The following is a 26728-nucleotide window of genomic DNA, read 5'->3' on the forward strand; positions in this document are numbered from 1 at the left end:
CGTGCCGCAGTTGACCCTGGCCATTGATCGAGCAACCCAACGTTCCTACCAGCTCCCTCCGCAGGAATGTGTTTTTCTCAGTTAAAACATTCAGTCTCTTGTTTTTTCATGAAGTGTCCAAGAAATATAACTTGTATTTCCATGATAAATTTTCTCGATAGAGTTGTAAATTTTAAGATATAAAAATTTACAGCATTTTTACTTCACCTTGTTTACTAATGGGTATTTATAATTTCCAAACTGGTACGACGGACAAGAATAACAATTCTACCCCTAAGTATAGAATTCCATATATCCACATCATAATGTATGTTTTAATTAAGTTTGTTTTTATTGATCAAATTTTTTTTTACCAAACACATACAACGTGAAATGCTCAAATAATTGTATGTTTACAAGGGCAACCATGCTGTATGAAAGGTCAGACATCTGCTTTGCACTCAAATTTAATTGAATAAGTTCAACTTGGAACACGCACAGTTTCCACTAGCTCTCGACGTTTTTTCGGATCGTACCGCACGTTGACATCCAACAGTTTCTCCTCGACGTGCTGGGAGCCGCTTCTTCAGAAACTGAAGAACTGCTCCCAGCACGTGCAGATAAACGTTGGACATCACGTGGTACAAGCCGAAACGACTGCATTGGAGAGCTTCACACCAAGTGCTGACTGCGATCTATTTTGCCGAGGGAGTAAAGATTCGTGAAAATCAACCGGCACCGCCGTTTACATCAACCACAAAAGGGCACTCGCACAGAAATAAGAAACAATACACACGCATAAAAAGGTCCCAACCAACTTTGTATTCATAAAAAAAAACACTGCATAATCCAAAGCCCATGGGAACACAAAGCCACTGTGGAAGTTGAAATTGCAGCATCAGGAAACTGGGGCTTGTGTCACAAAGCAGGCCCACATTGGAAGATGTGTGGTTCCACCGTCAACAACTTCGCACTTCAACTTGAGTTAACAAAGACTACCATAATTCTAAAAGACGCTCCGGAGAATAAGACGCGCCCCTAACTTGTTCCCGTAGTCAATACAGTTAATGCAGTAGACATCTGGTCGCACACTGACTGGATTATGACGCCCCCCACCCCCAACTTTTGCTTTACAATTTGGGGATGGAGAGTACGGTACGAGGGGTGTACGGGTCGGTTGTTTTAAAGGGACCCGATCACATTGTTCAGATCGTATTGCAAATCCGAATCTGAAACGTAAAGTATTAGAATATATGTTGGTCTTCAAAGAAAGTTTTTCTCGATCGTATCATGAACGAAAAGTGCAGCTCTTTGCTAATCTACCGCTGTATGAAGACCTCTCTTATGCAGTGTTAGCCATTGAGTGGACGAGTTTTACCGTACTTAACCATGCTGGTCCGTTCAGGTTGGCGAAATGGGTGTCCAGGATTGCAGAAACCACTTGTCGCCCATGTTAGACCTTGGCCAGGAATTTAACTCCATGGGTTCACCGAAGTGCCAACAACCACCGCCCCACAACACGATCGATCGTCTATCGTATTAATCTTCATTTTAACTCGTACTACCACACATTCCCAATAGCATGGACACTCCCCTGTCACCCAATTATTGGCTTTCCCATAATGAACGCTAATCTCTTTGTTTGTGATGGGGCCTCTTATTAATTAGATATTAATTGGTGACCAGGAGGGGGCAGTGCTGGTTGCCATCCCCTCTCAGCCATGGGTTTTGTCCAGGTACCCGAAATTCCTCTCACATAAAACCCAAACTAGAAAGCAATTGGCCAAACATCCCGACACAACAGGAACCCCCCTCCTGCCTCGAGAGTCCTGGGCCACGCAGAGGCTTCCCTGGGTAAGCTTTTGTCACCGTAACAATTCACGTAACCTGGCACGCCGTCATTGCAGTTAGAAATTATTTAAATTATGTACTCATCGCCATGTGGGCGACCACAATGATTGATGTGTACTAAAACATCACAGCATGTGGACAAACGTTTCTGAAAAATGTTTACGCATTTCTTAAACTTATAACAAAACACCGTCTTTTTCTCCCCATATTCAGTATGGGTACTCGCGTCATCATCTCAAGTCTCTCTTCAAGAGCAAACTCCAATCCCACGGCGTTGCTTAACAAACGTGCCAGATAGGTAGCAGAGGGACGTTTTGGCAGGTGTTATTGAACCTCCCTGTGCCGCGGTGACCCGGATTACTTCCAACGCAGATGTGGAGCGTTGGCATCAGCTTGTGTGCAGGAGCTACATGGATTGATGCATGGTGAGACAGAGGTGGCCTAGGCTTGGAGAAGCCTTCATCCAGCAGTGGATGGACCATGGCCGATGATGGCGGCGATGTATTATATTGTATTTGTTCAACACGCAATGTTGGAAAAAAATATTTACTTCTACCTTATCGTTACTGCCACTAGCAGGACTGATATTGCTGGATGGGGTGTGAGTGGGCCACTGGGAATAGGTGCCCGTTTTTGGAAATTCTAGGCGGCACTTGGTGCCACAGTGAATTTGCTTCCTTTGAGACTTAAGATGACGTCGACATGGATAACAAAAAAATATATTCCACCCAAGTACAAAATGCTCTTGTGCATCTGTCATACAGTTGGTTATGTTTGTATTTTATCAGTAAAAAAAAACAATTCAAGGTGTAAGTCACATCACTCTTTACAGACGTAACTTTGATGTCACCAGGAAGGTCAGACCAGACACACAACAGTTACTGGGGCACCAGTGGCTGAGCCATGCCAGTTTCCTGGAGAAGTTGCCAACAACTCAAATCATTTTGATTCACAACAAGTAGTCTGACACACAAGTTCCCAGAACCCAACATTGGAGCGGTGTTCATGTTCCCCAACGTTTTCTCAAATTGAATGCAAGTCTTATTATAGGTTTGGTTCAATTTCAATCTGGTCTTCATCTCTCTATGGATGCAATCTACTTTTAATCTGGACTAAAGAATCCACTTTTTAGTTTTGTCTTCGTGCAGCATTTTATTTTCACATACTTACCATTTTCTTTACATAGCGAACGTTTATAAAGCTCATTCGCTTCAGAAGTTGGCCCTGCGGTGCCAGTAGGCATGCATCGCTATGGCAACACTCTCTCCTGCCCCGTTGCTTGGTGTGTGATATTCCATGCGTTATTGTGTGCATAACAGTTTCAAATTGATGACTCAATGAATTGTTAAATGCTTACTGCTTAAATGTTTATTTTGTCAGATACTTTTTTAAAGTCTAATCTCGGTTGGTAAGGGTATTTTTGGAAGAAATGTATCACCCTTGTCCAGTGTACATTAGGTCGAGGGTTTTCCAAACGCCAACCCTTGTGACCCACCCGCGTGGTCCACCTTTTTACAATTACCAGTCATCTTTTTCAAATACAAATTGTGTCGTTACCTGCTGCCCACGCCTGATGATTGCTAAACACATCCTACATGACCTACAGAGTGCCGATTAACTTGGGAGACACGCGCGCAATATCTCTACCTTAATTTAAATACAGAGATCTCCAGTACATGTGGGATGTGGTTACCCATCATCAGGCACATGCAGTGTGTAACGGAATTTGTATTATAGCAGAATACCAGTGAACGTAAATAAAGGGAAACCGTGGTCGATTACGAGCACTCGAGTTTGGACGACCCCATATCGGCTCACTTCCAAATCAACAACTTAAAAACTTTTCACCCAAATCTGCTTTCAAATTCAAGCACTCGATCAACTCAGGCGATTAACACTGTGCCCTCCCCTCCCCCCTTTGCAGGGTAAATCCACAATCGCGTCTCTCATCAGCCAGGGCACAAAACAAGTGGATCGACTGTCATCTTTTCAAAGCATTGACGTTTTTTTTCTCAATCACCACAACTACACCCAAAATGATCGTCAATTTTCCCATCCCGTAAATACTCCGACCCTCTGCCCGTTTTCACCGTGACCGACGCAGAAACGCAATCGAGGAGCTGCCACCTGCGTGAGCGGTTGTGCTGTATAGCCCTCCAAAAGAGTAAGTTTTCGGTTCGTACTGCACACTGTCCGGCACTGCGTCCGGATGTTTCATTTCCTGAAGATGCTCCCAGGCACTCGGGAGTGAAACGTCGGACATCGTATGCAACAACACGCAGCACGACCTCAAAACACAATGGTGAGCCATTCGAGGAATTGCTGACTGCTGACCCCCAACAACCAGGCCTTGGGCACCTGCCACCCCTCCCCCCCCCACCCACCCCTCCCCCCCACTCCCAGCAGTGCTTTAGAGACCGACACGCGTGGAGCCTCCCTTCTTGTCCGAGAAGAAGCTCTTGAGCAGCATGACCTGGCCGACCCCCACCACCACGAGGATGATCGTCTCGCCGATGGACCACATGTTCACCCTTGAGTTGAGCACCTCGGCCTGGTGGCGGTCCTGCGTCTCCTGCAGGCGATGCTGCGTCTGGTAGTTGTCTACCGACTTCAGGCCCTCGTGGATGGTGACGCACGCGGACTCCATCTGGGACGAAGACGGCAACAAAGGAAATGGGGCACAGGAAATTTTAGGTGGTGCGTGTTTGTTACAAGTAGCTGGAACGTTGTAACAATTATGTTGGCGGTTGTCGTATTGGTTATGGTGGCATCTGGCTCTATGGTCCAGGAGCGAATACTCTGGGATGTCTGGACATTTTCTTTCTAACCGTGCATTGTGGGTATACGTATGGGTAACGGTAAAAGTGCAGCCCTGCAATTGCTTGCTCAAGCCACTGCTCGGTCAGTGTTAGCCGCTGAGCGCGTGACAGGCTTATTTTTAATCCCTGTTGCTGAATGTGCCTCTATCGTTCCCGTTTTGTTGTAATGTGTACCGGTGCCTACTTTATAGAGGGCGATATTGGCACACAACACACAAAATAGAGATTTATTTATTTGACCTACTCTTTCACGCTGGCCAGAAATCTTGGAAGAGGTGGAGTAGATTTGAAGCTTTCGCGACTGTAGGAATCCATACTCTTTGGTTCTTTCGGTAAAGTCACTGTGACTTTATCGAAAGAACCAAAGAGTAGGGGGAGCAGATACAATTTACCCCACAACACGCGACCTGCCGATCGACTAAGTGTGCTGTAACCATTCAACATTGCTGGGTGGGCAGATGCGGTGGGAAGGACTGAAGAAACTTGCCCCACTGTTTCAACTGCTGCGCTTTGGGGATCGGACAGTACCCTCTGGATTCAAAGTCCAGTGTGCTGACCATAACACCATCTCTCTGGGATGGTGAAGGGCCATTCCCCAAAACGTCAACAATTATATAGGGCACTGTCATTGATGAATGGGTTTAGTTGTTTGTACTTGTGGGTCACTGCCAATGTTTATTCGATCTCAGAATGAGTTGTGACATCTGCTTCCGTGGACTGTTCTCGAACAGGAAGGGGTCGCAGTGGCCCGCGAGGAATCCACGACGTTGATGGCGCAATTGCGATAAAATTGGAGAAAAACATCACAATCAAGAACAACAACAAAAGACACATGGGCGAGCGGAGTTACCTGCGTGAGGGCGACCACGCGGGTCCCCTCGTCACGGAAGAGGGGCGCCTCCTCGCCGACCTGCAGGTCAAAGTAGACAGTCTTGTGCGTAAACGTCGAGAACTCGTTGCTGAAGCAGATCTCGTAGGTGCCGCGCTGCTCCGTGGTCCACGCGTAGCTGTCGTACTGCTTGCGGTTCTCGTTGTACAGGACGCTGTCGTGTGGCCCCTTCACCCGGCAGTCCACGTCGTAGTTGCCGCCCGTGATGACCTGTGCGAGCGGCACGCCCGTCAGATTTTAGTCCGATCGCGCGAATACCGCTCGAGAGCGCGGGGCTACACTTAACGTCAAAAGCACGAGGGAGAAAGATCGGGATCCCCGTAACGCTCTTCAGCGTGCATTTTTTCCCCGGGGAGTATTTAATTGGCGACAATAACGTTGTGTTCAAGGCCGTGGCAAACCAGATGACATCACATGTGTATGATGTCATCACCTTGCTTGGAAAGGCTTAATCCTTTTCCTTTGAACAATTTATCCAATATCTCTAGGGTCAGGCTCTAATAGTAACACAACTGTATACTAAAGTTGCATTCACATCAGAACCTATGGGTACGGTTGGCTACGTACCGTGCAAAAAAAGTTCAACGTACGTATATAATAAGACACCTTTACGAGAGTTATCGTTCCAACCTCGTTACGTAAATACAGGTGCAGCTTATGCACTCACGCATTCACCGTTGGTTGAAAAGCGTTAAACAGAAACTCGAGGTACACGGGTGTTTGCGCAGAAAATACAAACTTTAATGACGGACTACCGGGATTTGACAGAGCTAGAAAGTTTGTCAAACAGCTCTTGGCACAAAGCCACGACGACCACGCACCTCGCCGCAGTGAATACGTGGCAGACCGGCGAACTGATGTCCATTGAACAAGACGTAACAGCACCGCTCTCTAATTTGTAACTACAATTTCGATTACCAGCAATGGATAAAAAGAACCGATTATTAAGAGGTTAAACGAATAAGAATACAGTTCGTCCAACCGTCACATATACCGCCCTTACCAATTAACCGCCCTGACCAATTAACCGCCCACACCCAGTAAAGCAATTGTGCAAATGTCATTTTCTGCAAACCCGACTTTCACATATCCGCCGATACATCAGTCCCCAGCGAGTCGCATGTGACTTTGCACTGCAATGTCAATTCTTACGCGAAGAATGTAATTGAGCGTGAAACAATTTATGTTTATTGATATGTTTACGTTGTATGTCATGGGGAAAATTACAGACCAATGCCACTGCTTCAGCGATTCCTAATTCGCAGTCCCTCCCTATACCCTAGGTCACAGAGTAGATTTGTTATGATAGACCCTTTGCCCATTTGTAATGTATAAGGATTTAAGCGGACACTGCGTTGTTTGTATTACAGTAACCATTCCTTATAAATAACAGATGCACATTTAAATATTTGTGGCTGGTGTATACTTCGTTACATGTCTGCTGCATTCGCCCCAATGGGAAAGACAGATTCTTGAATTAATTCGCAACCATGAATTGTCACAATCGTTTGAATCGCGGTGGGGATGAGGGGGTGTGAATAATAACCCGCTTAACGTGTCCACACGTACATTGTACAAGCACAGATACAATCCCAGATTTATTTCACTACTGTGTACAAATAATACAGATGCTGGAGAGGTCGCCAGGTGACTCAAAGGTCAGTGCTGAGCTGGCACCTCTCGGAGACTATTTGCTTCCAGCCTGCATGCATTTTTCCTGTTGTTGCGATGGGTTTCCTCTATCATTTTCAGGAACTGGATTTGGATTACAGCCGAGATGGAATCCGGGTTTCGGCGTCCCCTCTCATAGTCACTATCTGTGGGCAGATTGCCCGTAGGTATCCACTGCTTATTTTGTCATTCGTTTCCACTTTCCTCTCTTGTCTTGTGTCAATATTCTCAAATAGTGCACATCTTTCTGGCATCAATCTCGTACGGCATCAAGCCATTGCCTGTAAGGTCTTCCTATCTTTACGGTTCCTTTCATTTTTCAAAACACCGCACTTTTATTTTTCCTGTTGTTGTCCATCCTACATGTGTGCATCAAGTCTTCTTCTGTGTGCAACCGTTTTCCTACTTCGACATTGGTCACTCTTTGGGTCGAGCTTAGAAGAAATATCCTTCTTTAGCAACAAAGCGTTCCCCTCGAGTGTGCGAATAAAAGGGGTCACTCGAACAGGGATCGTAGCAGTGGTTCTGGCGAGGTCTCTTTCCACAGACCACTCTCTACCATGGGTAGGGGTCACACTGCTCCAGCGAGAGAACTGAGTGGGTTGTTCCCACTCACGACGCGACAGCACAATTGGAATAATGTTTGTGAAAAAAAGACAAATATATTTGAAATGAAAATAAAGATTTTTTTTTTCAAATTCTGTATCATTAGGGTCTAAAGAGGATTGAATCTACTGGCGAAACCAGTGGGGGGGGGGGGGGGGGGGGTACGTGCCCCCCCCCCACCCCAATGATCTGCTCTAAATCCCTAATTTCGATCGGATCATTGGGGTTTATTAGTAATAAATCGACATTTTGCGACCCCCACTGCCACTGTGTAGCATATTATTATTATGTACCAGGGACTCTATGAGATGATAGGACAATAGTCCGAGTCCACCACTCACCCCCATCACCCTGTTAGACTCCCCAGTCAAACTTGTAGAGTCCTTCCGCTTCCTGGGCACTATTCTCTCCCGGGACCTCAAGTGGGAATTGAACATCAGCTCCCTCACCAAGAAAGCTCAACAGAGGATGTACTTTCTATGGCAGCTGAAGAAATTCAACCTGCCAAAGACAATGATGGTGCAATTCTATACAGCGATCATTGAATCCATCCTCACCTCCTCCATAACCGTCTGGTACGCTGCTGCCACTGCCAAGGACAAGAGCAGACTGCAGCGTATCATCCACACTGCTGAGAAGGTAATTGCCTGCAATCTACCAACCCTCGAGGACCTGCACACGACAAGGTCCATGAGGCGAGCGAGGAAGATTATGGCCGATTTCTCCCACCCTGGACACTCTCTGTTTCAGCTACTCCCCTCCGGCAGAAGGCTTCGGTCCATCAGGACCAAAACCTCACGCCATAAAAACAGTTTCTTCCCATCTGCTGCTGGCCTGTTAAACAAGGCCAAGGGCTAACACTGTTTTTAACATTTGATCTACATAACGACACCTTGCCGATATTAACTATGTTACCCTATTTGTATTTTTTTATTTTTAAATTATATCTAAAAGCTATTTTATATTCGATATTTATTTAATTTTATATACTTCAGCCCCTTGGTGTTAGACTTTTAACCCTCATTATAGTAAGACTTGTTTAAAACTTATTTAAGATTTTAGATTCCTATATGTTGAATGTATGCACCATCCTGCCAAAGTAAATTCCGTGTCGGTGTGAACTTACATGGCGAATAAAACCCTTTCTGATTCAGATTCTGGTAAGTGACTCAGAATTGTGCGAAGTTGCGTATACAGAGTCCACGACGTCCCTGAAGGCATCAACACCTTCAGCGAGCGCGATGCCGATCACACCACGCGGTTCGAATTCGACCCTCGATCGATGGCTGCGCCATCGCCGCACACGCGTCGAATAAAAAGGCAAGGGACAAGTCCTTACTAACAACTCCTTACTCACTAACAACTCCTTACTTACTAACAACTCCTCACTTACTAACAACTCCTCACTTACTAACAACTCCTCACTTACTAACAACTCGTCTATCATTTCTCATTGCTGGAGGGGGTTGCCCCCCTACCTGAAAATCCAGGCTCTGCCATTGATTGAATCTAATATTTAAACTGCAATGGCAAATTACCCTGATGACATGTGACTCGTGTATAATTGGCTTGTAGACAACTGAATTATCAATCAATAAGATTGCAGTTCATATTACGCTATTTATTATGTGCAATCTGACAGTTTGAAAATAACATTTTGTTCAGGATGAGACTCTTATTTCCAATCAAAACACGAGCTCTGAAAAGCAAGAAGAGGTATCTTATTTGCCCAGAGACCTGAGGACAAGACGGCACAAGGGTACAACAGAGCCAACATGTGAGCACGCACGACAACCATCCACCAGCAGAAAGGGGGAAGAACACGGCAAACATTGTAACAGTTCCCTCTTTGCCTAGAATACAACGATATAGCACTGGCGTGCTATCTGTACCAATTTAGTGCAGAGTCGCCAAAGCCTAACTAACTCCCCTTTGTCCAAGGCTTGCACCATAACTGAATGTTGCTTACGCTATCACGATGGACATCGCAGGCCCGACGTAACACTGGGACAAAACTCTCCACTGGTCACAATGGTTCACCACCACCACCCCCGTTGCTAGCAATTCCACGGGTTCTCAACACTCGGGCTCACAATGAAATAATCAATTCTCTTTTGTTTTTTTTAACCGCCACGCTTCTTTTGTTTAACCATGCACAAGCATGACAGAGTAGAGCAATATGCGTGCATGTGGTGGGTTGTAACGGGAAATACACTCAATGCACACAGACATTCAAATACTGCATTGTATACACAGCAAGGCAAGTGGAGGCAATTCAATGGCTGATAAACTTATTCAGATAACCCAGTAAACAAATGAGATGCAAATGTACAGGATTATAATTTGGACATGTAAAGGGTAATTTAACAGTGGGGGAAGAGAAGACTATATACATTTACACACCAAAAAAAGTCTACATTCTTTCAATCCACTGCTGGAAGAGGGCCTTCCCCATGCTACGTATCTCGGGGGTTACTTGACCATATTTCACCACACGATGGTCGGTACGGGTAGGAGAAGGCGGAGAGCATAGAAGTACAGTTCCACAGTGGATTTTGCCGCATTGCCCTTTTGCTGCACACAACATGGCCCTCGCAGCAGCCTAATGCACAGTGGTCGCCCATCCAATCGTTTCCCTGAGTAAACCCGTCTTTACCTTCGGAGATCTGATGGGATCTGTGTGTGCTTCAGGTCATTTTGGCAAACATGTTATGAGATTATACGAGGAGGCAAAGTGTGATTATTGAAGAAGCAGCATTCAATAATGAAAATATTTTTTTAATACACGACGGAATATACCAACAGGCAGGCAATCGAAATCCCACTGCATTCTGCCACCCACCCACCTCATGCACTTGACAAGACAGACGAGTCAAAAGTTCAAATTCCTGTCAGGGGGATCCCACTGAGTTCATCATCTTTTTGTGGATTGATAAAATCGAGTAACGCTTCAAGGGACATCAGCAGTGGTTACAATATGAACAATCTTACTAGAGCCACAGGAATGTGGAATTTCCACCACTGGCTCGCTACAGCCACAGGAATGTGTAATTTACACCACTGGCTCACCAAGAGAGATGACTGCCACTCGACACTCACTTCGATGCTTTTTCTTCAAGGGTGGTGATTCTGCTCATCAGTTCTCAAAGGGTCGTTTAAAATGCATACTACTTTGCACGGCGGGAAGTCTATGGTGGTTGTTCCCCACCATAGGTATTACAGTCTAAAATATCACTGTTTTTTATTTACCCAGCAATGCCTCACCGAGTCTGAAGTCTCTTTTCAGGAGCGTTGCTGCTACATTGGGATGCCTGGCCAAATTAACTAATAAGTGCTAAGCATATGTATACATTGAAAACAATCACTGTGCATAAAAGTGTATGTATGCAAGTGGTAGCGAGATGTTAACTACCTCGCCTGGTATACAGGATGTCGTAGGTTTGATCCCAACCCTCATGCCTGTATATTTGAAGTTTGCATGCCTCTCTCCCCGTCGTCGCGCAATTTTTCTTCGGGTCCTCCGTTTTTTTCCCCCTCCACATTTATAAACGTGCTTTTTAAAGTATATGACTGCTTTAAATTTGCACGTGATAAGCCACTTCATTGAGAAATCATGTGTGGCCACATCGCTTCTGAAAAAGAGCTGTATAGCTCAGTGAGCCTTACCTGGTAAAATAAAAAAATAGTTTTTAAGTTTTAAAGGTTTGCTCTAAATGTAATTTATTCATCCAGAAAAAAAAACATCCATCCCTACAGTGTCAAAAACCCTTTGTCGTTCAAAATAAAGACATTGGCTTCGTACACTAGAAAAGCAAAGTACACGGATATAACCTCTCAACATTTCTAACAGTCAAGTTCACGATGGAACCCACTTTCTGTACGAACATCTCCGTGACCATACCCATCGCGAAGGTCCACACAAATCCATCTCCACCACGACTAATCCTGCAGTCAGTGGCGTGGCGTGGTTGGCACGGTCCCCGGTTGCCAGGAGTGAAATGGGGGGCCCATCGGGGGACCCAGCCCCTCTGTCCAAGGGGCCCCCCCTCCCAAACTCGTCACAATCCGGCGCCTGGGACAGTCCGCTCTGGCCCCTGGGCTCCGGTGGAATCGCGCCACGGGGCACACGAAGGCGGTTTCCATCAGTGCTCTATTGCCTTGAACCAGGATCGTCAGCCTTTTACGATAGGTGTCCTGGGAAATGTTTTAAAAAGTATTCGCGGAACATTTAAGACACGCAGTTTTGAGGAGCGGCGTTACAACACATCACAATGAATGTACTGTACACGCTGTTTCTCCCGTCTTCCTGTATTGTGAAATATTTTTTAACCAATGACACGTCCCATATTTTCTTCGTACCTCAAGCGGTGGCAATCCGAGCACACAATTGGTAGCTACACCACTGCCTTAAAATCTTAAAGCACCAGCTCGCGAACCGAGCCGGCATGCTTCCCCGTGGCCGTGGAAACGCCGCCGCCGCCGCAGACACCGGGCCCAGCCATGACGCGGCCGCAGACCGCCCCCTCTTATCTCACCTGGAAGTCGAGCGTCACCTTCACTCCCTGGTCGATGTCCTCATAGAAGCACTGCTTGGCGTTGTCCTTCAGCTCGAAGGTGACCTCGGCGGCAGAGAGAAGGCTCGCGTGGAGCAGCAGAGCGAGCGCCGTCCGGAAAAGCCGCTCCATCGTCCTGTCGCCGCTTCTGCTGCTGCCGCCAAACGCCGCCGCCGCCTCCTCCCTCCCTCTCTCCACGTGGCGCCTCCTCCGCGGGTCACGTGACAAGTTCCTCTTCCTGTCGCGACCATGGCCTCCCCCCGCCGCCGATAGAAATCACGTGACGCGATTTTGACGAATCGCACGACTCTACTGGCCCCCGTGTCCCCGCCCACACTCCACGTGTCACCTCCTCCGCGCGTCACGTCGCTGTTTTTTGTTCCAACGTGGCACCCCCCCCCCGCCTATGACTGTCACGTGATTCTGTCTTGACGTATCGAGTGGCTCGCCACCTCCACGTCTGTTCTTGGAACCGCACCCCCGACAAACGCGCGGCTCCGCCTGCTCACGTGACGTCATGTCGCCTGAGGGACACGTTGCGCCGCCGCGTGACGTCGGCAGGTAGGTGACGGAATTACGTCATCGGAACGAAACGTCTTGCCCGATGCGAGGTTAAACCTCTGCATAAGGTCATAATGTAGCCTAGGAACGTAACGCAAAGTCTTCATCTCGGGCGTAATTGTGCTGTTTAAAATCATTGCCTGAAACGTTGCCGACTGTGTTGTATTTTTTAAGGCAGTTATTGACGAATTTATTTTAGTTAAAAGGTGTGCTTTGGCTAACGCAGGGTCAGAAAATAATGTATTTATAATTACGCACCATCACACGCCCCAGCCTCGACAGAAAATCACGTAATTTCTCTCCCATCTCAAAGCTCACCTCTTTTCCATTGCCCATTCCTTTCCTCTTCCCTCGCCCCTCCACTCCTTCCCGTGCCCTCCACTACCCGTTTTGTGCTGCGTTGCAGTCACCAATTCCTAAGCCCTTGCATGCCCCCCCCCCCCCCGTCATATAAATCACTAATTTCTTACCGCTTTTTAAACCACTGTTAAGCGCATTGAGTTAAGGCCGCTCTAAAAATAAGCCATGTTCGATCCACTGCTGAAGGCCTCTCTAAGCAATCGGTCAGTCTTGAAATTAAACCATCCTGATCCAGCACACAAACCGATTTCATCACGCAATCTCCATGGAAGACGTCTTCTCGGGCTCCCTCCATCCTTACCATCAACCACGAGCCATCATCCCCCTTTCAAGTGTCTTGCCCAAGCCTGTGTATGTTCTCAGACCCACGATTTCCACTTTCAATTAAATTTAAAGTATGAACCGTCTATCCACGATTTCTCAGGTTTTTTTGTGAACGTTCCATGTTTCTGATCCGTATGTGCCCCGGGAGATCCGTTTTCTTAACAAGTCCTCATTATTTCCATCTAGACCAAATGTAGCAGTTTCACAGCTTTGATTTCTAGGCTTTGTAATACTGAAATCAATGGTGAAAACACCATTTAAACCACAAGCCAATTCTGGAACAGTACAATCGTCACCTTTATACTACAATACTTAGCCAGGACTACCTCGTGTGACAAATTGCATAACTTTGCATGCCGTTCCATTTTTAATTGACAAAAAACGGGGTTTCCATTTAAAGAAATCAAGTTAACATTTTTAGGGGTCCCCTAAAAAGACTCCATTGCACTTAGGAAAGAGTATATCCATCACCCCATATTGATTTGAAAACTCTTTATCCACCAGTGCTATAGATGCAAACTCCAAGCTAACGTTTGAAAACAGCACTTTATTTCATTATTCCTGGGATTGAACATTCGCATTAAAAAAGGTCAGTAGAAGGCACTGTGAGCATTTATAAAAAAAAACTGTTAAAACTCATAATTTTAACGTCTTTAAATGTACACATTCAATCTGTTAAGTATAATAAAGCTGACCTGGTAACCATAAAAAAAGAATTTGATCAAAAACGTGTACAATAGATCACATGACTGGGGTGACAGATTAGGTCAATAGAATTACTAGGGCCAAGAAATAGATTATGTCACCAGGGTATTGCATTGACTCAATGAAATCAATCCATCACATGATCAGGGTCATGAATGAGACAAATCACATAACCGTCTAAAGGCAAAGTGACAACAAGCAGGTGTCGTCACACTCCGCCTTGGTTGCTGTGCTATGGATTTAGCAGCTGCTGATGGCCACCGGGAACTCGAAGCAGAAAAGATCGTTTGCTTTGTCGTCCCTCAATTCCCACTTGACCACCAATTTGATCTGAAACGGCACAGAAAAGCAAATCAGCCACGCTGGAGAGATGTTAACTATCTCATCTGGTATACAGGAGATTGTGGGTTCGATCCTGACCCTGACACTTGTATATATGGAGTTTGCATGTTCTCCCCGTGGTTGTGTGGATGTTTCTCCGGTTTTTTCTCCACATTTAGAAAAATGCGTTTAGAATATTTGACTAGTTTAGCTTCACAAATAAATACATCAAGTCAAATAACCAATTAACTAAACAGATTTTCTTGTGGTTTACACCAGGCGAGAAAACCGAGAGTGATTGTAATGGTTCAAGGGGAATGCTTAGTCACATTTTGTTCAGAGAATACTGACGTGAGGTTAAACATCTAATTTTCACAGGCATCCTCGAGCAATCTGTAAACTTACAAAATCAAAAAGACATAAGTTAGACCACAGAAATATTAAAAACAGTGGAATGTTGTCAGAGGATGTTTCGTTTTGCCTGCTAATAAATACAAATCACTGGTAAATTTTCAGATTTAAGCTCGACACAACAATGTATCGAGCTTTGTTGGTTTAGGAGCCAATGTTCTGGAAATGATCCGGTACTTTTAAAATGATGGCTTAAATTGTGAGCTTCCACCACAGATGATGGTGCCCAGTGTCGAGAATTTAGAAACATGCATTAAGAGTATTTGGCTGCGATAAATTTCCACATAAGCCACTTCGTCGATCTACCATTTGTGGCCAGGTTGCTTCTGAGAAATTGTTATATAGCTCAGTGGGCCTTACCTAGTAAAATAAAATAGTTTAAGTTGATAGCTTTAGTTTATTTTAGTACACGGCCATGGTGCAAAGATGGCGCTCGGCTGAGTGGCTATGGGAGACTCACGCTGGGGTAGTCGGACTTGACGGGCAGCCCCACGTCGTAGATGTAGGCCTGATTCTTGGCGATGGGGCATGTGATACCCGACTTGCAGCCATCGTTGTTGGGGATGGGGAAGGGGATGGGGATCCCCGCTAGGATGCCGTGCACCACCGCCGTCGAGCCCTGGCTCTCCGTGTCTGTTGGGGTTCGGGGAACAAGGTTGAAAGGGTTGGGGGGGGGGGGAGCAGGAAGTGTGAGCCAGGGCACGCATCACAAAAAAACAATCAAGGGAGAATTTGGTGACTCACACACGAAATACCGTGTGTGACAAGTAACAATGTGCATGTACAGTCCTTTAATCAAACCACTGCTGAATGAGGGCCTCCTCAGCCCTCTGCATGTAATGGAGATTCTTTGACCACACCTCAGTCAGTGCAGGTTAGTGAATGTAGGGGGACCATAGACATGGATGCAGACAAGTACAGTACAACAATGGCTTGTGCTGGACTACTTTTTGCTGCCCACCCACGCTAGCAATGCCGCCACCTGTATGTGTATGGTAGTCACCCATGCAAGCACTATCCACCAGGCTCATATCCTTATTATCATCCAAGGTCTGACAACATTTGGCACATTCTGCCTGATGTGGTCAAAGGCAACAGAAAGACATTGAGAATGACTAGGGCCGGGTAAATGTCATACGAGCGTCATGTCACCCCGTCCATAGGACACAGGTTGTCCGCCATTCGTAAATATTACTATTGACTACAATTACCGATGCAAGTCATTAAAATCAAAACAAATGTCGTCTGGCTCTCCCCATGGTCAAATAACATAACATAATCCATATATTAACTATAAACAATAATTTATTCACAGCTAGGCATGGTAATTCAAACAAGCTATATATTATCCCTTAAAATCAACCATGCTAAATGCTTTCTCCATAGTGGGCATTCCCTGATTGAGGTGGAAAATGCACATTCGTGCGGCACAGCTCAAAAAATCATCTTAGTGGGCATGCCCTGATTGGGGTGGAAAATGCACATTCGTGCGGCACAGCTCAAAGAATAATCTTGGCTCAAGCAGCGATGTCACAATCTCCTCTCTGCTGATAATAAAAAAAACCTTTACAATCACAACTACTATTATACTGATCCATATATTTTCCCACCAGCTCCTGCGCTTTCCCAAACCCAAAGCGACGTGTCTGCTGCTCACCGCTGGTGAAGGTCACGTTGATGTTGTAGGTTTTGTCCTTGCAGAGAATGCAGGGCTGGGTAGGACAGGGGATTATGTTCACCGCTGATATCTTTCCCGTCTGGGAACCTGAAAGGGGAAAGGCAAGGTAAGACAAAAAGCACAGTCGTGTTAATAAACCAGTACACCAATGAATGGTCTGGTCATGCTATTTATTGACTTTAGTGTCACATTCTTCAAAAAGTACACTGAAAATGTGATTGTGAAAATCTGAGATTTAATTTGGATTCAATATCAATCAAAACCTTCCGATAAGAACCTTTGTAAGTCTAAGTTAAAAAAACAAAACATTATAAAGTGTGAACCCAAAATAAAGTGTTTAGATTAATCTAGTTATATAACTGATTTAATTTGTGCAAAATTTCAGCTATGGAGCTATTCTAGAACATCATTAGAATTGACATAACTCGCCCACTCATTGAGGACCAGCTAAATATTTATTACACACCACGCACTCCCCACCTGCAACAACCCGCACTGACCACCATGGTAAACTACGGCACAAATAATCAAAACGATCCGACACTGTGCGAGGAGGCTCTCACCGGGCAATGGATTGACAAAGGGCTCACCATGTACACAACAGCACATTTGTTTACAGTGGTTGGGAAACCCAATGGTTAGTGTGAAGTTGTGGAAAAAGATTGCAACTGACCAGCTGACATAATGGGTCCATTTCTGAAGACGCTTGATATGTCTGTGGCGAATTACCAATGTCGTGGGCGTTAAATACTGTACCTTTTAAGGATCGGTCCATTAAGGGCAGTGTAATAGGCTATAAACAGGTCCCTGCAGGGTGGGCTGGTAGGAACATTGGAATTTTGCGCAATTTCATGACAATGTTACGTAAAATTGTGGAAATTGAGAGCGTCTTCCCACCATTTTGCCCTCAAAATTGTTGAGGGTTCTTCGGACAAATTAACCTCTGTAGAGGAATGGAATGGTGAAATCCTTATTCCTACCAGTATAAGACATATCAAGTCTCTGCGCTGTCTATTGCTGATTTTACACCCAACAGCACGAGATTTCACTTCGTTAAAGTATTGAAAGGGGACGGACGGACACATTAATCTATTGCAGGCTGGTACACTCAGTTTACAACTTCGTTCCTACCAGTATTAAAAATGTTTAAATTACCGTTAGGTTATATGAAAGAAGTGATAACTAACCTAGAGAGATATCTTTGAAGAAATATATCATGGGGTTCTAAACAAACTGAACGAAATAATAACCATTTCATTTACTGAGAATGTTCACCAATTATATCATAATTATGGTTTCGCCATAGCATGAAAGATATTCTCTGCTGCAAAATCTATTGCACCCAAAGTGTCCCCTATGCATTGAGTTGGAGTACTATCCTACTTAACCCTCCTAACACAACCCCTGCTCTCAAGGTTAATAACAAACTATTGGAAAACTAACAAATATAAACCCACTCAAATACACTTTTATTTAAATAGGCCTCGCGATGACAACTCCTTCTTGAGCTGGCTTTCAGCAAACAAGCGAACCCTGCTGCGTAATCACTGAACACCCACCACACACTTGCACCACACACATTCAATGCGACCTTGCAGCACAGAAAATGCTGAGCTTTGCTGTGAACACGCACTGGCTTTGCAATCCACAGCAAGACAAGTAAAACGCTGACTATACCTTCGTCAAGCACACCACTATGGGGAACTAAAACAAATATAAAACACTGACCAGGCTTTAACTGCTACTTTTTTTATTTACTCCTTTTTAACACGAGCCAATAAAATATTTTCCAGGCAATAAAATGGTCTACCATAATAGGTGAAGAGGTGACTGGGAGGTTCAACGGTCAGATCAGAGCCAGTACCGCTGAGATTCTGGTCTCAATTCCGGGTTCCTTAAAGTGCAAGCGAGTTGATAGTCTCAGCCCAGTCACCAATTATCGCACAAACATTTGCCTTTTCACCTAATTTGGCTCACTCCAACTCTGAGACTAGAAATTGATTGGTTTGATTGACAGCTTCATAGCGGATTCAAGTTATTGGTCTTGGCAAAACACGTAAGGTTTTCAGCAGAGATCTTCCAAAGATATGTTTAATATCTTAAACTTTCTGCACTATGGGGGGGGGGGGGGAGGTGTGACCATACTTGACTATGCTGGCTAGTGTGGACCGGTGACCAATTCAGATATCACTCGTCACCATTCCTGGCCGTGCCCAGGATTTGATTCCTGCTGTAGTACCTTTCCTGGTCGTGCCCAAGAATGGTACCCATAGCAGGAATCAAATCATCCACATTGAACTGGGGTTTGAACCATATTGCGAATCCTACAATCCACAAATAAATTCACGCCAACGCAGTGTGCCACGGATTATGGGAGGAATTAGCTGCACGATTCAAATAATCTGCAATATTTTAATGGATTAATAGGTTATGGATTTTAACGAAATTTTGGGTAAAGGTTATTTTTTTCATTTTTAGAGTTGATACGCAAGTATGAAAACTGCAAAAATCATCTTGAAGTCTTACTATACAAAATACGTTAGCAAGGCTAGTCTGTGTAATGTAAACCAAAAATAAACATTACCTCCATATTACTCTGCAGCTCCACCTCTATGAATCGTGGTCCGCCAAGCGTTTTGAACCACCGCGGGGATACACTATGGATCATGGGAACATTTGCGAACCGCCAATAATCCACAAATTACAGGGATTCGCGGCCTATGGAATGTTTACAGTACAATTGATTTGCTGGGTTCAGAGTGCAGAGCTCGAATCACTGTGTTAACGTCCCACCATCAAGTCCATAAACAAAACAACACTCCGTACAATATTTAACCAGATAATGCCCTTTTGAGATTTGACGTCATCTCTTTTCTAAAAATGTTTTACGGTACTCTTACATTTTGCGATTTACCCATAAGTAATAATCGTATTTGGGAAATGGGAGAATGACAAAGGGCTTTGAATAAATCTTTAGCCCATCTCGCTCTGCTTACTCAACGTTACATAAAGGACGTTCACGTGCTGTCTGCCATTATTTCCGACCTTGAACAAATGGTGATGCCTCCATCAAGCAGTGGATTGACATATGGTTAAACATTGTTATTTTAATACATTAAAGTGGTAATGGTTGACTTTGTTAGACATTGTTCATACTCTTGAGCCCCCCTTTGAGAGGTATGGTATAACAATGCGAAACAGCGTACAATACAAAACAGACATTTAGTTACTTATGTAGGTGACCATTATTACTGCAATATATAAGAAATAGCATTTTACACCCAGGTGCAAAATACAGAGATGATTAAGCTACATTGAGTCAGCCGACTGCATAAAACTACTGTAGGCCCTTCTGACAAAACAACATTTACAATGCACAAGTAAAACTAACCAAATTTTCTTGCTGTGGTTTTCACACCTGATGATTGCTTGTGTTGCAGTCGAAACGTCGTGAGAATTTTGTTTTGGATTTTTATTATTTTATTGTTTCCCTTCTACGTGACTTTACCGAAAGAACCAAGAATATAAAACCAGTTTATTCACTACATAACCTCCAGACTGAACGTCATTGGGCTGTTCAGAGCAATGATTTGCACAATACAGTGAGGGAAAAAAGTATTTGATCCCCTGCTGATTTTGTACGTTTGCCCACTGACGAAGAAATGATCAGTCTATAATTTTAATGGTAGGTTTATTTGAACAGTGAGAGACAGAATAACAACAACAAAATCCAGAAAAACGCATGTCAAAAATGTTATAAATTGATTTGCATTTTAATGAGGGAAACAAGTATTTAACCCCCTCTCAATCAGAAAGATTTCTGGCTCCCAGATGTCTTTTATACAGGTAACGGGCTGAGATTAGGAGCACACTCTTAAAGGGAGTGCTTCTAATCTCAGCTTGTTACCTGTATAAAAGACACCTGTCCACAGAAGCAATCAATCAATCAGATTCCAAACTTTCCACCATGGCCAAGACCAAAGAGCTCTCCAAGGATGTCAGGGACAAGATTCTAGACCTACACAAGGCTGGAATGGGCTACAAGAACATTGCCAAGCAGCTTGGTGAGAAGGTGACATCAGTTGGTGTGATTATTCGCAAATGGAAGAAACACAAAAGAACTGTCAATCTCCCTCGGCCTGGGGCTCCATGCAAGATCTCACCTCGTGGAGGTGCAATGATCATGATAACGGTGAGGAATCAGCCCAGAACTACACGGGAGGATCTTGTCAATGATCTCAAGGCAGCTGGGACCATAGTCACCAAGAAAACAATTGGTAACACACTACGCCGTGAAGGACTGAAATCCTGCAGCGCCCGCAAGGTCCCCCTGCTCAAGAAAGCACATATACATGCCCGTCTGAAGTTTGCCAATGAACATCTGAATGATTCAGAGGACAACTGGGTGAAAGTGTTGTGGTCAGATGAAACCAAAATGGAGCTCTTTGGCATCAACTCAACTCGTCGTGTTTGAAGGAGGAAGAATGCTGCCTATGACCCCAAGAACACCATCCCCACCGTCAAACATGGAGGTGGAAACATTATGCTTTGGGGGTGTTCTTCTGCTAAGGGGACAGGACAACTTCACCGCATCAAAGGGACGATGGACGGGGCCATGTACCATCAAATATTGGGCGAGAACCTCCTTTCCTCAGCCAGGGCATTGAAAATGGGTCGTGGATGGGTATTTCAGCATGACAACGACCCAAAACACACGGCCAAGGCAACAAAGGAGTGGCTCAAGATGAAGCACATTAAGGTCCTGGAGTGGTCTAGCCAGTCTCCAGACCTTAATCCTATAGAAAATCTGTGGAGGGAGCTGAAGGTTCGAGTTGCCAAACGTCAGCCTCGAAACCTTAATGACTTGGAGAAGATCTGCAAAGAGGAGTGGGACAAAATCCCTCCTGAGATGTGCGCAAACCTGGTGTTCAACTACAAGAAACGTCTGGTCTCTGTGATTGCCAACAAGGGTTTTGCCACCAAGTACTAAGTCATGTTTTTGCAGAGGGGTCAAATACTTATTTCCTTCATTAAAATGCAAATCAATTCATAACATTTTTGACGTGCGTTTTTCTGGATTTTGTTGTTGTTATTCTGTCTCTCACTGTTCAAATAAACCTACCATTAAAATTATAGACTGATCATTTCTTTGTCAGTGGGCAAACGTACAAAATCAGCAAGGGATCAAATATTTTTTTCCCTCACTGTAAGCGAGGTGAGATCTTGCATGCAGCCTCAGGCCGAGGGAGATTGACAGTTATTGTGTTTCTTCCATTTGCGAATAATCACACCAACTGTTGTCACCTTCTTACCAAGCTGCTTGGCAATGGTCTTGTAGCCCATTCCAGCCTTGTGTAGGTCTACAATCTTGTCCCTGACATCCTTGGAGAGCTCTTTGGTCTTGGCCATGGTGGAAAGTTTGGAATCTGATTGATTGCTTCTGTGGACAGGTGTCTTTTATACAGGTAACAAGCTGAGATAAGAAGCACTCCCTTTAAGAGTGTGCTCCTAATCTCAGCCCGTTACCTGTATAAAAGACATCTGGGAGCCAGAAATCTTTCTGATTGAGAGGGGGTCAAATACTTGTTTCCCTCATTAAAATGCAAATCAATTTATAACATTTTTGACATGCGTTTTTCTGGATTTTTTGTTGTTATTCTGTCTCTCACTGTTCAAATAAACCTACCATTAAAATTATAGACTGATCATTTCTTTGTCAGTGAGCAAACGTACAAAATCAGCAGGGGTTCAAATACTTTTTCCCTCACTGTATATCTCCGAGTCAGTAAACTGAAGTGTGAGAAAAAAATGTTTATTATGGGGTTTAAAAAAAATATTCATCAAAGTACTAACAGCTTAAAGTTATGACAGACAACACATCAGCATAGAGCAAAAAGAGGCACCAGGCCACATCTGAGATATACTTGTTAAATCCTGATTTTAAGCTTTCGTGACTGCAGGAATCCAGCTACGGCAGAGATATTGGTTCTGCTCTGTTTAAAATCTGCCTTGTGTTCGCAAACACGACCCGAGCAATGTCGTTTCGTTTCCCCAATGTAACTGCTACCGCAGACACAATTTAGTTTGTAGACACCAGCAATGCCCTGTGATGTTGTTGTGTCTCTTTGTGTCTCTCGGTTGTGTCTCTCTCTGTGTTCCGTCTCCTTATATGTCTCTCTCGTGTCTCTTTGTGTGTGTCTGTCTCTCGGTTTGCCACTTTGTGTGTATGTCTCGGTGTGTGGGTGTCTTTCTGTCTCTCTCTGGGTGTGTCCCTCTGTTTGTGTCTCTGTATGTGTCTGTCTCTCTCTGTATGTGTCTGTTTCTCTGTGTATCTTTTTAGGTGTTGTCTCTCTCTGTGTGATTGTCTCTCTGTGGTTGTCTCTCTCTGTGCGTGGGTATGCCTCTCGGTGTCTCTCTCCTCCCCTCGAGGTGGTGTAGTTCGTTTTCTAACGAGCTAGATGTTCATTAGCTTAGCCACCGTTGCGTTTGCACTGACATGCTAATGTCTCACAATACAATGGCCACCGCTCAAAACTCCCACCCATCTCAGTCCCCATCTTTGGATTTCACACTCGCTGAGGCACAATCTCTAAGCCCCCACCCTCTTGCCCGATGCGGATACCTAGTAAACTTAGAAATAGTTTAACACGTAGGCTTTCGCGACCAACTTAGAAATATAATGCAATACATTATATTTCTAAGAACATATAAGGACTTGTGAAGCAGCCTGTTTCTCTTTCCCACCTGAAGACGACCGCTTGTGTGGCGCTCGAAACGTCTTGATCTATTTTTTTCTACGTGACTTTATAATACTTGTTTAGCTTTATAGGGTTTCAATATACAGTACACATGTTCGTGTGCAACCCTGTCAATCCACTGCTGGATGAGGGCCTCTGCTGTTATTTCACCATCATTCACCATGCTGGTCAGTGCGGGATAGTAAAGGCAAGCAGAGGGAGGGGGCAGGTTCAGAAAGATGTTAACATTGGGTCAGATATCACTTGCCACTGATGTTAGCCGTGTCCATTAATTTAACTCGGCTCACCGGGTTCACATTTCAGTCCACCGATCACTGCGCTAAACCAATGTGCCACCATTCCAGACTGGGTTTGCATGAACAAAACTGTACTGTATGTTTAACTAGATACATGCCATTTGGGATTTTATGTAATCAATTAATTATTAAGACTATTCTGGGACTATTCACTTGTTTACAATTTACGCGTATTTCGTCATCATTATTGGGATTTGGGCGACAACGCAGACACAGCAAGGCCCACATTTGCGACTAAATACTCTGTAATGTTCGTCTGACCGCGCAAGGGACTCTTTGATAAGAGGGGCCCCGCGCAGAAACCCACTGGGTTGGACCAGGGAGTTTAGAGCACAGTCCGCTAACCATTGCAGCACCGCTGGCACGCCGCAGAATTATCCAGAGAGACATTTAGCGAACTAGTGGAGAGAATCGTGACTGTGGGGGCGGGAAGATAGGCGGTTTGTGGAGCAAATGGAAAACTTGGAGGGCATGAGTCAGCCTCACGTGGTTGTTTGACAAATGCAGTCAACACGCATCAGCTCTAAACTCATAATCGGATAAGCACAGACTGAACATGCCGCTGGGCAGTGTGAAATTGCTGTGTTCAGTTTTTTTTGTGCCGACCCGTACTCGGGGGGGGGGGGGGTAGCAGGATGAGATAGTTTTGCTCTTACGAGATTCACGTGATTCAAATCTTGACGACGCATCTCTCCAACACATGAAACGTGTGACAACAGTGTTCCAAACATTTGCTATCTGGAGGTTCGGCCCCTCCCCCAGCAAAATCCCTCGTGCATACAACAGTTACTAAACTGCACACGGATCCAAAAGTGGAATTTTTTTTTTCTAGAACAGTGTGCGCTGCTGTTCCTACTGTCATGGGCAGAGTCCCCCCACATTGCCCGTGTTTTTTTTCTTGGACACGCTCCACCCACCGTTCGTATTCAGGGATGGCGATCCTTTGTGTTCCGAGCCACGATCCACGCCCTTTATTTACACACGTTCACCTCTACACCCTGGATATTCACCTCTTTCACGAATGAACATATTCTGCACGCTTCACTTACGTGAGTGAATGCGGTGGCTCTTTGGCGAGCCGGCACTCCCCTTTGAATCGAGTTCCGAGTCCCTGTTACGGGGAATCGGTTCTGATCATCTCCCTCCCCAGCCCCTTTCACAAACCCACATTGGCTAACGCGGTGATGGTCGTATGTTGAACTTCTTTCGCACCGTACGTAGCTAACCCTGCTAATCGGCGGTGATCAATTCCCCCCCCCCCACACCTTCCCGCATGCCGAGGCTTTCAATGTGCAATGGATTGAGTGGCGAGAATGATTACAGCACAGGTATTTCAATAACTCACCTTCCGTTATTAGTATCCCTCATTTAGCTGTTCCACAATGCTCGGTAAAATATTACGCAAATTCTCTATTTATCTGACGGCCCAAGGCGTGGAGAAAGATGGCACTTACCAACAACATCTGATGTGAGCTAATAAGTCTTCGGGGTTAAAACACGCTTGGCTCTGATGAGGTCCAGATATGGGGGACAAAACCTTTATTTTTCTGATTAACCCAGGTCTGAAAGACGGAAATATATTTCACTTACGTAAAGATAAGGAAGCGATATGTTTCGAAATGTTTTGCACATTAACAGTTAATTCCTCTTATGTACTTCACAGCCGGCAAAGGAGTGAATGCAAGGGATGAGTGCTCCGCATTGTTCATAAGAGACACCCAAGTGTTGTATGTTGTTGTAGCAAGTATAGTATACAATGCGTTATATAACAATGTGAAAATGACGAGGTAATTTTATGGACTTTTAACTATTTAATAGTAAACTGGCCACCCTCGCTACCACTCACTGCCTTATACTAGACGCGTAAACACTGCATTACACATACTCCACAAAACACTGCGCAGTACCATCCACACACTTGTACTTTTTAAGTACTATTAGATACACATGTGAAACAAACACACCAATTACATTACAAGCACACATCACAGTCCTACAAACACCAACACACACACACACATTACTTACACGCTGCTGTACACTATACTGCAAACTATATTATACCAACAGGACACCTACCTACACATACGATACTTTACACACTATGCGCTGCACACACTATAACATTACACACGCTATACAGTACTCTTAATATACTGTACCTCAGCACGCGACACAACACATTACACACCCCCTTCACACTATAAAACACCACTGCGCAACCGCACTCTGCTTTACCGCCAACTTACCGCAGTCTTTGAATTTGATCGGCTCCGCTGCTACGAGCGCCGTGACGAAGAGCAGAGACAGCAGCAGCAGCGGCGACGAGGAGGTTGACGCGGCCATTGCGAGCGGATGAATGGCGGGAACGTCGCCGTACTCGTGACGCCAGGAAGATTAACGCCCGGCGCCCGCGACGTCAGCGCGTACGCCCGCGACGTCATCGCGCACGCCCGTAAAGTCATCGCGAACGCCCGCGACGTCATCGCGTAAAGCTCGTGCTGGAAGCGGCACGTCAACATCGTGACGTCAACGCGTTAAAAGCGACCACTGACGTCTATCGGGCGAGCGCACGAGAATCCGATGACGTAGGGACGCACCGACAACGCCGCGACGTACGCAGCGCGGTGACGTCACCGCCAGCGAGTGCGGCGTTGGCGCAGCCAAAGCGGACGCGCCAACATTGTAACGTTAAAACCTGAGTTGAAGCTTTCGTGACTGCAGGAATTACTCTTTGGTTCTTTCATTAAAGTCACGTGTAGAATGAAAATAAATTACATAGAGTACGACGTTTCGATTTCAACACAAGCAACCGTCATCCGGTAGAAATAAATGTGAGAAAAAAGCACAGACATCACGCGCAGACAACGCAGACACAGAGAGACAGAGACCCAATGCCTCTGTGTCGAGGCCTTAAATAGAGGTGGGTCAGCTGCTGGAGCAGAC

The 26728-nt window shown here is 45.0% G+C and overlaps 2 protein-coding genes and 1 long non-coding RNA gene across 3 annotated transcripts; 1 reads left to right on the forward strand and 2 right to left on the reverse strand.

Moving 5' to 3' along the window:
- Positions 1-780: 780 nt before the first annotated feature.
- On the reverse strand, positions 781-12602 carry LOC116950480 (transmembrane emp24 domain-containing protein 7-like). Its single transcript, XM_032968276.2, has 3 exons — positions 12351-12602; positions 5500-5748; positions 781-4477 (listed from the first exon to the last, which is right to left on the reverse strand). Exons 1-3 carry the CDS (start codon positions 12498-12500, stop codon positions 4241-4243), a joined length of 636 nt encoding a protein of 211 aa, XP_032824167.2. The 5' UTR covers positions 12501-12602; the 3' UTR covers positions 781-4240.
- LOC116950484 (uncharacterized) lies at positions 4392-6944 on the forward strand. Its single transcript, XR_004404030.2, has 2 exons — positions 4392-4527; positions 5381-6944. It is a non-coding gene; the product is annotated as an uncharacterized LOC116950484 (long non-coding RNA).
- Positions 12603-14140: 1538 nt separating the features above from the next.
- NPC2 (NPC intracellular cholesterol transporter 2) lies at positions 14141-26206 on the reverse strand. Its single transcript, XM_032968278.2, has 4 exons — positions 26032-26206; positions 16708-16815; positions 15511-15683; positions 14141-14648 (listed from the first exon to the last, which is right to left on the reverse strand). Exons 1-4 carry the CDS (start codon positions 26126-26128, stop codon positions 14559-14561), a joined length of 468 nt encoding a protein of 155 aa, XP_032824169.1. The 5' UTR covers positions 26129-26206; the 3' UTR covers positions 14141-14558.
- Positions 26207-26728: the final 522 nt, after the last annotated feature.

This window comes from Petromyzon marinus, chromosome 39, assembly GCF_048934315.1.
Source record: "Petromyzon marinus isolate PM22_M1 ecotype Great Lakes invasive population chromosome 39, UKy_Petmar_22M1.pri1.0, whole genome shotgun sequence".
Lineage (NCBI taxonomy): Eukaryota > Metazoa > Chordata > Hyperoartia > Petromyzontiformes > Petromyzontidae > Petromyzon > Petromyzon marinus.